Source organism: Mandrillus leucophaeus, unplaced genomic scaffold (assembly GCF_000951045.1).
Source record: "Mandrillus leucophaeus isolate KB7577 unplaced genomic scaffold, Mleu.le_1.0 Scaffold106, whole genome shotgun sequence".
Classification (NCBI taxonomy): domain Eukaryota; kingdom Metazoa; phylum Chordata; class Mammalia; order Primates; family Cercopithecidae; genus Mandrillus; species Mandrillus leucophaeus.
The window spans coordinates 954,531-966,231 of NW_012098765.1; the positions used below are offsets into that span (position 1 = coordinate 954,531).

The 11,701-nt window shown below is 53.8% G+C and overlaps 1 protein-coding gene across 1 annotated transcript in view; it reads left to right on the top strand.

Moving 5' to 3' along the window:
* The window catches only part of GRIK5 (glutamate receptor, ionotropic, kainate 5), a 75,862-nt gene that overhangs the window by 1,329 nt on the left and 62,832 nt on the right, over positions 1 to 11,701 (top strand). Inside the window, 7 exon segments of the mRNA XM_011983004.1 lie at positions 2,553 to 2,681; positions 3,015 to 3,179; positions 5,548 to 5,645; positions 5,751 to 5,916; positions 8,607 to 8,785; positions 11,006 to 11,059; positions 11,161 to 11,322. Of these exon segments, the coding sequence (XP_011838394.1) occupies positions 2,603 to 2,681; positions 3,015 to 3,179; positions 5,548 to 5,645; positions 5,751 to 5,916; positions 8,607 to 8,785; positions 11,006 to 11,059; positions 11,161 to 11,322 (903 nt within the window). The 5' untranslated portion in view covers positions 2,553 to 2,602.

Genomic DNA, 11,701 nt, shown 5'->3' on the forward strand with positions numbered 1-11,701 from the left:
CTTTCTGCTCCCTTTTCTCTCCATATCTGGGGGCTTTCGGGCCCCAGGATCTCCTGCTACCCTGCACGGCTTTCCTGAGTGTCTTGGGGTGGCTGTGCCTCTGTGTGGGTCTAGCCCCTCCTGCAGGCGCTTGCCCTGTCCCTGCCTGTGCCCCTCTAGTGCACTCACTCCATCTCCCCACCTCTGTTTCTCTCCCTGACTCTCCCTTTCTGTCTCCCAGTTGCTTTTCCCCCTTGCCCCTTCCTCTTCTATGGGCCTGCTGTGCAGCTGTGACATACTGTCTCTCTTTCCGACTGGCCATCTCTCTTTGCGGAGTTTGGCCGTTTCTCTCCTTCTCCCAAGTCTTGTACCTGCTACTATTTCTTTATCTCCCTTTGCCTTCTCCCTCACCCCGTGTGCCTTTGCTGGCCCTCCTTGCCTCTCACCTTTGCTGATGTCTCTCCTGTACCCACTGTTGCTCAGCTCTCTGCTGGGTTTTGACCTTTATCTGGCTTTGCCCAGTCTCTGGGGCTATGAGTCCTGGGCCTGCCTGACACCCTGCCTGCCCTGTCTCTGTCTCCTTTGATGTCTCGCTTCTAGGCCGTGTCTGTTTCTTGCTCTCTCACTTAGCCTCAGTTCCTATCTCTTGGGCTGTCTTTCTGTGTGTATCTGTGTCCACCTGCTGCCCCTCAACCCTGTCGTGTAGTCTTTTTCTCTGTCCACTCCCACCTTTGGCTGCCACCTGTGGGTTCCTGTCCTTCTGCCCCATCTTTCCTTCAGTCTTTCTGTCCTTTGTCTTCTGCTCCCTGATTTTCTTCAGGAGTCCCTGGTGTCTCAGGATGACCCACTCCCCTCCTGCCTCTCTCCTAGCCCCGCCCTTCACACTCCTCCCACTGTGAGCGCCTCTTCCCGGTCTCCCAGCATCCCTTGTGCCTCCATCCTTGACAAGCCTTCACCGTAATCCACATTATAGTTTGCAGTCCCCAGCCTGTCCATCATGCCTTCCCACCCGGCACTCTCTCCTTCTCAGAGGCCCAGAGGGCGGTGACTTGCTCAAGATCACGCAGTGAGTCTGGGGCAGAGCTGAGACTGATCCCTGGCCTGGGTTTTCCAGGCCACTTGAGATGGTCAGAAGGACTTGTGCCTCTATCCTTCCCTCGAAGTTCTCATTCCAGTTTCACCAGCTCAAGCTGTCCTTCCATGGGGACTGAGTGGGGTCCGGTGTCCAGGCCCACCTCACAGCATTCTGGGCCCCCCACAGTAACCCTACTCCATGGAAACCCAAGCATCCCTTCCCTTGGGGCACAGCCCTCAGCCAGAGGGAGCGGAGCTGTGCGTCTGGCCGAACTGGTTGCCCTGCAGAAGGCCAGGGTGCCTAGAGGAATCCCTGACTCCATAAGAGTGGAGAGTTGTGAAGAGCAAAGATGTACCATCTACCCCTTTACTTCTGCTCCCCAGCAGGGTAGGGGGCAGCGGTTTGGCACCAACTTCTGGCAGGCAGCTCACTCCCTGCCTTACTAACTCCTCCCTTCCAGCTCTTCCTGTTTGTATCCAAGTCGGTTCATATCTTTTCTCCATCCTCTGTCTCCGTCTTCCTGCGTCTCACCTGTGACTTGGTTTCCACCTCTCCAGCCTGTCCCTCTCTCTTCCTCTCCCTGCTCTGTCCTTTCTTTATCTTGCCTCCTCATCCTCCTGTCTCTCCCCTCTTTCTCCCTTCTTGTCCTCTTCCTAGCTCCTTGTAACTCTCTTCTTTTCTCTCCATTTCTACCCCCATTTTCCTATTGTCTTGTCTTTGTCTTCCCTTGTATTTCTATTTATTTTGTCCTTTCTCTTTTTCTGAGTCTCTTTCACTTCTTTAAGCCTCTCTTTCACTTTCTCTGTTTCCTCCCTTCTCTCTCTTTGCTTATTTATTTATTTATTTATTTATTTATTTTTTAGCTCTTTTACTGCTCTGGGTCCATTCATCTATGGGGCTCTGTGTGTGCCTCTCTCTCTTTTTCTCCATCTCTCCCGAAGTTTCTTAACTCCTGGATACTCTCCCCTCCAGACCTCGGATGTCCAGGCCTCTCTCCCCATGGGATTGTGGGAACCAGGGACGTCAGGAAGTGGCAAGTGAGGCCTGGGATGGGGTTGCCTAGCAACCACTGCATCCTCTCCAGCTGGTTTCTGTTGCCTAGTAACGGCTGCCTGCCCAGAGACAGGGGCGGGACTGGGTGGGGGGTGGCACTTCCTGGTTTCCTATTAGGGTGGGGCTGGTCCCAGGAATTCACTCCTACCTGAGAACCTTGCACGCCTCCCTCCTGTTTTGGTAGCTGTGCCCATCCTCTCTCTTGCAGCCTGTCCCACTCAGCACCTGAGCACTGTGACCTCCACTCTCCTCTCTGAGCTGAGCTTCCCTTCTCGCAATGCCCTCAGTATTGCCAGCTTCTGAACAGAGCAGGGCTCTGCAGAGCTGTGAACTGCTTGCCAACAATGTCCCCAAGGCTTCTGTGATCACCCCATCCAGCAGGCCTCCAAGGGGTTCCATCCCACCACATAGTAATCTCCCCCTGGGCTGGGGGGTCTCCCTGTAGGTGGCAAGTGGGGGCCGCGGCAGCTGCGTCCCCATGAGGAGGGGAGGAAGATGCCGGCTGAGCTGCTGCTGCTGCTGATTGTTGCCTTCGCCAGCCCCAGCTGCCAGGTGCTCTCATCACTGCGCATGGGTGAGGCCCTCCCGCACCCTGCCCCTGTGTCCTCAGAGACCCTCCCGTCAGGCCCTGGGGTTCCTCTGGGGACCCATGCATGCCAGTCCCTCAGGACCTGGGTCTCAACTCTCTTCAGCAGCAAGGAGTCCCAGCCTCCAGTTCCTCCTTCCCCCAGGACCCAGGAGTCCAGACCCCTAGCTCCTACCAACCTCAGATCCAGGTGTCTAGACCCCGGTGTCTAGACCCCTGGTCCCTACACCTACCTCACCCTAGAGCCCAGGAGTCCAAGACCGCAGCCCCCTCCTTCCTCATGACTCAGGAGTCTGGTCCCCAACCCCTGTGTCCCCTCAGCTGCAATCCTGGATGATCAGACAGTGTGTGGCCGCGGTGAGCGTCTGGCCTTAGCCCTGGCCCGGGAGCAGATCAACGGGATCATCGAGGTCCCAGCCAAGGCCCGAGTGGAAGTAGACATCTTTGAGCTGCAGCGGGACAGCCAGTACGAGACCACGGACACCAGTGAGCGGGGCCTTGGGGGCATGGGGTGAGGCAGGGCAGGCCGGTGGCCCTTAGTCCATCCCTTTGCCCCTGGCTTCTGGCCTGGTCTTGTCCTCTTCTAGCTCCATCTTCCCCCTTCCTTTGTGTTTGTCTCTGCCTTCTTCCGAGACATGGCTGCTGCTGGGCCTGGAGGTTGGAGAAGAGGGAGAGCATAAGCCCCAGGTCTGCTCTGGAGGAGCGCAGGGTGGCATTGGAAAGATAAGCCCTGTCATCCCAGCTGGCCATGGATGCTTGTTAGCCCCCAGAGCTTAATAACAAGCCCCAGGCATGGAGGGCAGGAGGCTTGCGCGAGGGTCAGCAAAGGCATTCTGGAGAAAGCTAGTCTGAAGCTGGGCTCTGAAAGGTGAACAGGATGTAGAAGGAGTGGCATGGCTCCAAGCACAGCCGGCCACATGACGGGGGTGTGGAAGTGTCTATGGAATACTAATGGGCTGAATGTTCGAAGGTGTCACTTGAACAGATGTGCTGCAGTTAGACCTTCGGGAGATGCTGCCTTAAAACATGTTTTAGACAGGTTTCTTTCCTGCAGACCTTATCAGAGGCTTTATGGTGTTACTGCATGTTTCAGATCACTAAGAGGGAGAATGGGGTATGGCATTTCCCAGGCTTTTTTGGCTGGTGTGGCACAGAGTACAATTTGGGAGAAGCTGGGATGGAGGGTGTGGAGGCAGATGGCATTCCAGGCATGTGCCTAGAGTCTGGAGATGGGGTGGGGATCAGGGTGGGAGCAGAGGGAAATATTTGGGGCCAAGGAATGAGGGTGTGTGGGGTTGAGCCCATCCTGAATCCACCTGGATTCAGGGCATATTTGGAGAGATTGTGAGAGACTTCAGAGCTAAGTGTGAGGCAGTAGGAAGCGAGGCTGTGCAGGCTGTCAGGCCGGCTCAAGGAGGCTAGAGTGCTGGGGTGAAAGATGCCGCCTTCACCCACAAGCACTGAGAAGCCATTGATAGGTCTATACCAGGGAGCAAGGCTTCTGGAAAGAGAATCTGGAGGCTGGATTTGGGTAATGAGTGAGAACTCTGGTATATGTCTGAGTTGAGAGTCCTAAACTAGGGCAGGGGCCAAGGGGTTGAAGAGAAGGGGACAGATGTGAGATATTTGAGGACAAAGAAGAGACAGGACGTGGTGACTAATTGGCTGTCAGGAGAGAGATTGAAGGCAAGGACCATTTCCAGGCATCTGGTCTGTGTGGATGGTGGGGCACTCACCAGTGTGGAAGGTCCAGAAGGAGCCAATTTGGAGGAAATGAGGTGTTCAGTTATGATGCCTTTAGTTAGAGGTGGCAGAAACCAAACTCAGCCTGGTTTAAGGAAAAAAGAGAACATATTAGCAAATGTCACTAAAAGACCTACGGACAAATTTCAGGCGTGGTTGAATCCAGGTGTTCAAACGATGGCCTAGGATTGTTTCAGGCATGGCTGGATTCAGGTATTCAAATGACATCCTGGAGAATCTCTCTGTGTCTTTACTTTTGAGGCCTGCTTTCCTCTGAGTTGGCTTTATTTTCAGAAATGCTCTCTCAGCTGGTGGTGAGATGGCCCCAGCAGCACCAAGCTTACATCTCACCAGTTTAGCAAACCCAGTGATAATTGTAGCAAAAGACCTGGGGAAGGTGCTCCATGGTCTGATTTGCGCGCATACGTATCTCTGAACCAGTTGCCATGGCTAGAAGAATGGAGTTCTGTGACTCCCCAAGGCCTGCATCAGGTGCCAGTCAATCCTGGGAACACTGGACTGAAGGGTGGGGATAGTTCCCCCAGGAGAAGTTAGGGTTCTGCCATGAAAACAGGCACTGGACAAGCAAAAACAGCAGCTTTCCACCTCCCAGTCTCGAGACACGCATGTGTCTAAGAAGGAAGAGAGCAGAAGAAAGAGGAGGAAGTAGGTAAAGCAGGAGAGTGGTGTTTGGAATATGAGGAGGCTTCAGGGGACCTGGGCTGCGGGGTCAGGGGAGGAGGTAGTGAGTGCACCGTGGGTTGTGGCATGGCTGAAAAGATTGAGAACAACAGCGGCTGAGGGACTAGGCACAGGCTTTGCAGGCAGAGGAGGCCCCTGGTGTCTCTTTCTCTTTATCCCTTCCTTTGATCTCCCTTGGCCTGACCTGTCCCTCTGTTGCTGTGTCCTCATCTCTCTCTGTCTCATGCCTCCTCATGTTCACTTGTTGGGTGGGGTCAGAGACTGTCCTTCTGGGTCCCGGATGGCAGAAGAGGATCAGGCAGTTGCCAGTGCCTGATCCTCTCCTGGGCCATGGGGACTCCCTGAGAGATGGGGAAGGAGAGGAGGCAGGGGGTTCCTGACTCTGTGGTCTCTTCCCCTTCCCTTGCAGTGTGTCAGATCTTGCCCAAAGGGGTTGTGTCTGTCCTCGGGCCCTCCTCCAGCCCAGCATCTGCCTCCACTGTGAGCCATATCTGTGGAGAGAAGGAGGTGAGGTGGGGAGCATGGGCCCAGGGCTTTGCGGGGAGTGGGTCCCTGGGAGGCAAGGGCTGGGCGGAGAAGCAGGATGGAGGCCAAAGTTTCCTCTCTGTCCAGATCCCCCACATCAAGGTGGGTCCCGAGGAGACACCCCGCCTTCAGTACCTTCGCTTCGCATCTGTCAGCCTGTACCCCAGTAACGAGGACGTCAGCTTGGCAGTCTCCCGAATCCTCAAGTCCTTCAACTACCCCTCGGCCAGCCTTATCTGCGCCAAGGCTGAGTGTGAGGGAGAACTGGATGTTTTGTTTTCTGTTCCCCAGACACCCCTTCCCAAGAGATCTGGTGTCCCACACAGTGGTTCACTGCCCGCTAGTTAGAACTCTGGGGCACCCAGACACCAGGCTCTTCTCCCATCTTCAGAAACCGAGGCCTCTGGTTCCACAGACCCCTTCTCTCCTCAAAGAGATCCATTTAGTCCCCAGATGATGACTAAGCACCTGTCATGTCAAGGCCCTCTGCTAGGCCCTGGGCGTGGTCCCTGGGTGCTTGGAACTCCGGTTCTAGTGGAGGTCATTGGTCATTGAGCTGTTGTGATACAGAGTGGTACGTGTGCTGCCAAGAGGCATGTGGAGCCTCTGGTATCACATAGGAGGGATCCTAATCCATCTGGGAGGTTCAGAGCCTGTGCCTATGAGAAAGAGACATCCAAGCTGAACCTGAAGGGTGTGGGAAGAAAGAGGGAACAGGTTCTAAGCAGAGTGTGGCAAGGGCAGAGGTAGAGGGCCCAGGGAGCACGGCCCTTCAAGAGACTTACAGATGCTCCCAGTGGCTGAAATATGGGAACAACGAAGCAAGAGATGATGGGAGCCATGGGAGGTCCCCATGCAGGGCAGGGCGAGGGGACAGGGTCAGATTCGTGTTCTAGGAAGAGCGCTTAGGCTGCAGTGTAGAGAACAGGCTAGAGAGTGACAAGAGGGGTGGCAAGGAGACAAGCGAAAGGCAGGGAGTGGCAACACTGGTCTGGGCCCAGGTGGTGGCAGTTGGAATGAGGGGGCCAGGGTGATGTGAGAGGCAGTGACGGAAGGAAGAGGGTGGGGCTAGGGATGGTGTGAGGCCTCTGCCAAGGAGGAACACTATTCATCAGGGGCACACGTTGGGCATGGTGTGTCTTTGAGACATTCATGTGAGATGTCTGGTAGACTGGTGGATTTGTGGGTATGGAGCTTGAGGCAGGGAGGGACGGTGCTCCATAGCCTCTAGAAGGAATTCCTCCTTCAAGAAGTATTTACTGGGCCAGGCGTGGTGGCTCACACCTATAATCCTAGCACTTTGGGAGGCCAAGGTGGGAGGATGGCTTGAGGCCAGGAGTTCAAGGCCAGCCTGGGCAACATGGTGAGACCCCATCTCTTTAAAAAAATTTATTGAGCACCTGCTCTGTGCCAGGCGCTGCTCTTGGTATTAGGGGTCAGGCGTGGGTGAAGTAGTCCAAGTACATTCTGATGAGAGGACTTGGGCAAAAAACACCACAAATAAGTGTATTACATGGTTAGAAATAGTGAGTTCTATGGAAAAGTAGAAATGACTTATGAAGAAGGGTGTGGGCGTGGGGTGCAACTTTAAATGAAATGGTGGGCGAGGGCCTCATTGAGAAGGTGACGTTGGAGTAGAGACCTGGAGGAGGGGAAGGAGGGAGCCATGTGAGGATGTGAAAGAAGAGGGTTCCAGGCCAAGGGAATAGCCAGCATGAAGGCTGCAGGACAGGAGCAAGACTGCGGTGTGTGCAGAACAGCAAGGAGGCGGTGTGGCTCAAGCCCAGAGAGTGAGTGGTGGGGAGAGGAAGGGCTGTGGGCTGGGTGGTTTAAAAAAAAAAAAAGGTATTTATCGAGCAGCTGCTATGTGCCAGGCCCGGCTCTTGGTATTAGGCTATTAGGGATCAGTCTGTACTCTAGTGTCTCAATGAGTCCCCTGCCCACCATTTCATTTAAAGTTGTACCCCACACCCACACTAGACTCCCAGTCTTCATAACTCACTTCTGCTTTAACGTAGAACTCATTACTTCTAACCATGTAATGCACTTATTTGCGGTATTTGTTGCCCCGCTCATCTCCTCATCCTGTACCCGGTCTGCTTCACTCATGGCTGACCCCCAATACTAAGAGCAGAGCCTGGCTCAGAGCACATGCTCAACAAGCACCCTTTTTTTTTTTTTTTTTTAAAGAGATGGTGTCTCACTATATTGGCCAGGCTGGTCTTGAACTCTTGCAGTCTGGGCAGTAACAAGGGAGTGAGGTGGGCAGATTGTGTGGGGCCCTGGAGGCTGTGAGGACTTCGGCCTCAATGACTCTGACTGAACTGAGAAGTGATTCGAGGGTTTGGGGCAGAGGAGGAGCACATCTGACCCGCATCATTCTGGCTGCTGTGTACGGAACAGACTCAGGGGCAGGCTTGGGGATTGCAGCAGGCAGGAATTGGTGGTGGCTCAGGGCAGGGTGGTGACAGTGGCATGGGGTAAGGGGATCTGATGTGTTTGGAAGGTAGGGCCTTGATGGATTGGGTGTGAAAGAGAGGAAGCCAGAGTTTTGGCCTGAGCAACTGGCACACTGGAGATGCTGTTCACCAACACGGGAAAGCCGTGGTGGTTGAGCAAGGAGATTAAGCATGAGATGCCTGTCAGACACCCCAGTGAGGGGTCAGGAAGGTGGCAGAGACAGGAATCTGGAGTTCTAGGAAGAGGTCTAGGTTGGGATTTTAATTGGGGAGGGCCCAGGCTTCGAGTCCCCAAGCCCATTACCCCATGGGATCCAGCTGCCCCATGTCCTTGCACACCCTCCAGTCCTCTGCCCAGCTGCCCCATGTCCTTGCACACCCTCCAGTCCTCTGCCCAGCTGCCCCATGTTGAGGAAGAGTGAGTGTCTGTGCCATGCCTGGGTACCTAGAAGGGCTCCAACCCAAGGCCCCACCCCTCCTTCAGGCCTGCTGCGATTGGAGGAACTGGTGCGTGGCTTCCTCATCTCCAAGGAGACGCTGTCAGTGAGGATGCTGGACGACAGCCGGGACCCCACGCCACTGCTCAAGGAGATCCGTGACGACAAGGTGTCCACCATCATCATCGATGCCAACGCCTCCATCTCCCACCTCATCCTCCGTAAGGTGAGCCCCCCACCTCTAATTTCCCAAAGGACTGGGGCCAGAAACTTGGGGTGACTGAGCAAGTCACCCAATGCCTTGGGCCTCAGGAGTCAAAAGGGGGCTTCAAGACCTTCTTCTTCCGTGAAGATGATAATTGTAAAGTTTGTCTCTCAGCCCGCCTGCTTCCTGATTGTGTGGTCCTGGGCAGTCACCCCATCTGCCTGTGTATAGTCACTGTTCAGTGGGTTGTGAGGATAATGAGTGAGTGGCAAGTAAAGTATGTAGGGCAGTGCCTGGCCCAGAGTCAGATCTGGCTACATCGTAGCACTGAAGGATTTTTAAACATTTTTTATTGAGCTCTGTGTTAAGGTGTTTTTGCATGTATTTTTTTTCTTTTTCTTTTTTTTTTTTTTTTTGAGACGGAGTCTTGCTTTGTCGCTCAGGCTGGAGTGCAGTGGCGAAATCTCAGCTCACTGCAACCTCCGTCTCCTGGGTTCAAGCGATTCTCCTGCATCAGCCTCCAAGTAGCTGGGACTATAGGCACCTGCCACCACACCTGGCTAATTTTCGTATTTTAGTAGAGATAGGGTTTCACCATATTGGCCAGGATGGTCTTGAACTCCTAGTAACCTAGTGATCTGCCTGCTTTGGTCTCCCAAAGTGCTGGAATTACAGGCGTGAGCCACCGCACCCGGCCAGTAACCAAATTTGTATTATTTATTTTTCTCTACTTTTTTTTTTTTTTTTTAAATTAAAACCGTATGTCAGCCAGGTGCAGTGGCTCATGCCTATAATCCCAGCACTTTGGGAGGCCGAGGCGGGCAGATCACGAGGTCAGGAGATCAAGATCATCCTGGGTAACACGGTGAAACCCCATCTCTACTAAAAATACAAAAAAATTAGCCGGGCATGGTGGCAGGTGCCTGTAGTTCTACCTACTCAGGAGGCTGAGGCAGAAGAATCGCTTGAACCTGAGAGGTGGAGGTTGCAGTGAGCTGAGATTGCACCACTGGACTCCAGCCTGGGTGACAGAGCAAGAGTTGGTCTCAAAAAAAAACAAAAACAAAAACAAAAAACCCATATATCACTGCTGGCTGTAGCCCACAGGAAGTGTGAACAGAATCCACTGGGTTCTTGAGACAGGATGACTTAAGGAAGAGGTTTCAGGTTTGGGAGCCAGGCAGGCCTGGGCTGGGATCCTGTCCCCTCCTGTGCCAGCCGTGTGAACAGTTGTCTCTTCCCTTTCCAAGCCTGCCCTTCCCTGACACCCACGTGATGAGAGCCCAACTCCTGCCACCCAGGAAATGCAAGCTGGTGCCCTTTAATTTTATAATTCTCGTGGGGGGACAGACTTGGGTGCTTCTGGCAGGAAGAATTTTTCCAGCTTTGTTTTCCTTGAGGACTATGAGAAAAGGGGCTCAAGAATGAATCTTGACATTCAAACTGGCTGCTATTATTGCAAAGCACTCTTAAAGATTGCAGGGAATCGATTTTCTGACCTTATGCCTGGGCTGAGCCCTACACATTAGCAGCCCAACCTTGGCTTTTGGAGAGTGTAAGGCTTAAAATTAAGGCTCTCCTCTCCGCTGGGCCTGGTGGCTCACACCTGTAATCCCAGCACAGTGGGAGGCCAAGGCAGGAGGATTGCTTGAGGCCAGGAGCTTGGAACCATAGCAAGACCCCATCTCCACACACACACACAAAAAAAATTTTTTTCAATTAGCTGGGCATTGTGGTGCATGCCTATGATTCCAGGTACTCAGGAGCTGAGGTGGGAGGATCACTTAAGCCTGAGAGGTCAAGGTTTCAGTGAGCTATGATCGACTGTACTCCAGCCTCAGTAACAGAGCAAGATCCTATCTTTATAAAAATAATAATTCCCCTTCCTGCCCTATTTCTGAGACTTCTTCTTACCTGTCTCCAGAAGGAAATCTTGTAAGTGCCTTCATGAGAGATGGGGGTGTTTGGGGACCCTATTCTCTCCTCTAGCAAAATCTCCATCCCACCTGGGACAGCAGTCAGCATGGCAGAACACCACGGACTAAGGCCTCCCTCTGCCCCCACTTGTCTCCTCCTCCCTGTCTGTCTATCTCTGAGCATTTCTTACTTTACTGTGTTTCCCATGGGATGTCTTCTCACCAGGTCTGTCTCTAAATCTCTCTTCCTCTCTTGAGTCCTCCCCATCTCTGCCTGTGGGTCTCTGTCTCTCACTCTGCCTCTTTGCCTCCCTGTGTTTTCCAGGCCTCAGAACTGGGAATGACTTCAGCGTTTTACAAGTACATCCTCACCACCATGGTGCGTAGGCCTTCTGGCCCCTCTCTGCCCCCACTTCCCTCCCACCACAGCTGTCCCACTTAGGTCTCGGCCCCAGGCCTCACCACCTCTTCTGGTCCCAGGACTTCCCCATCCTGCATCTGGACGGTATTGTGGAGGACTCCTCCAACATCCTGGGCTTCTCCATGTTCAACACATCCCACCCCTTCTACCCTGAGTTTGTCCGCAGCCTCAACATGTCCTGGAGGGAGAACTGTGAAGCCAGCACCTACCCAGGCCCTGCGGTGAGCACACAGATACCCAGTCACACCCAGAGACACTCTGTGCACAGATACTTCTGGGACCCCCTTTCAGACCTCGCTCAGATCATGCTTAGAACCCTCTCGCCTCCCTGAGGCCTCGTGGTGTGGCCTTGTGATGCACTGGGGCCATGTCCTCCTCTCCCTCTACCTCCCACACCACTCTGGCTACACCAGCTCCTCGAGGTGCCTCTGATGCCCCAAGCACAGGTGCACCTCAGGGCCTCTCCACACCCTCTTCCCCCTGCTTCCCGTGAACTTTCTGAGAGAAGTGGTGGGTCGCTCCCCATCACTAGGACGTTGCTCCAGTGTCCCCTCAGGTATAAGATTTTTCCTTCCTCCTCCTGTTTAAAAAATGGTAAAC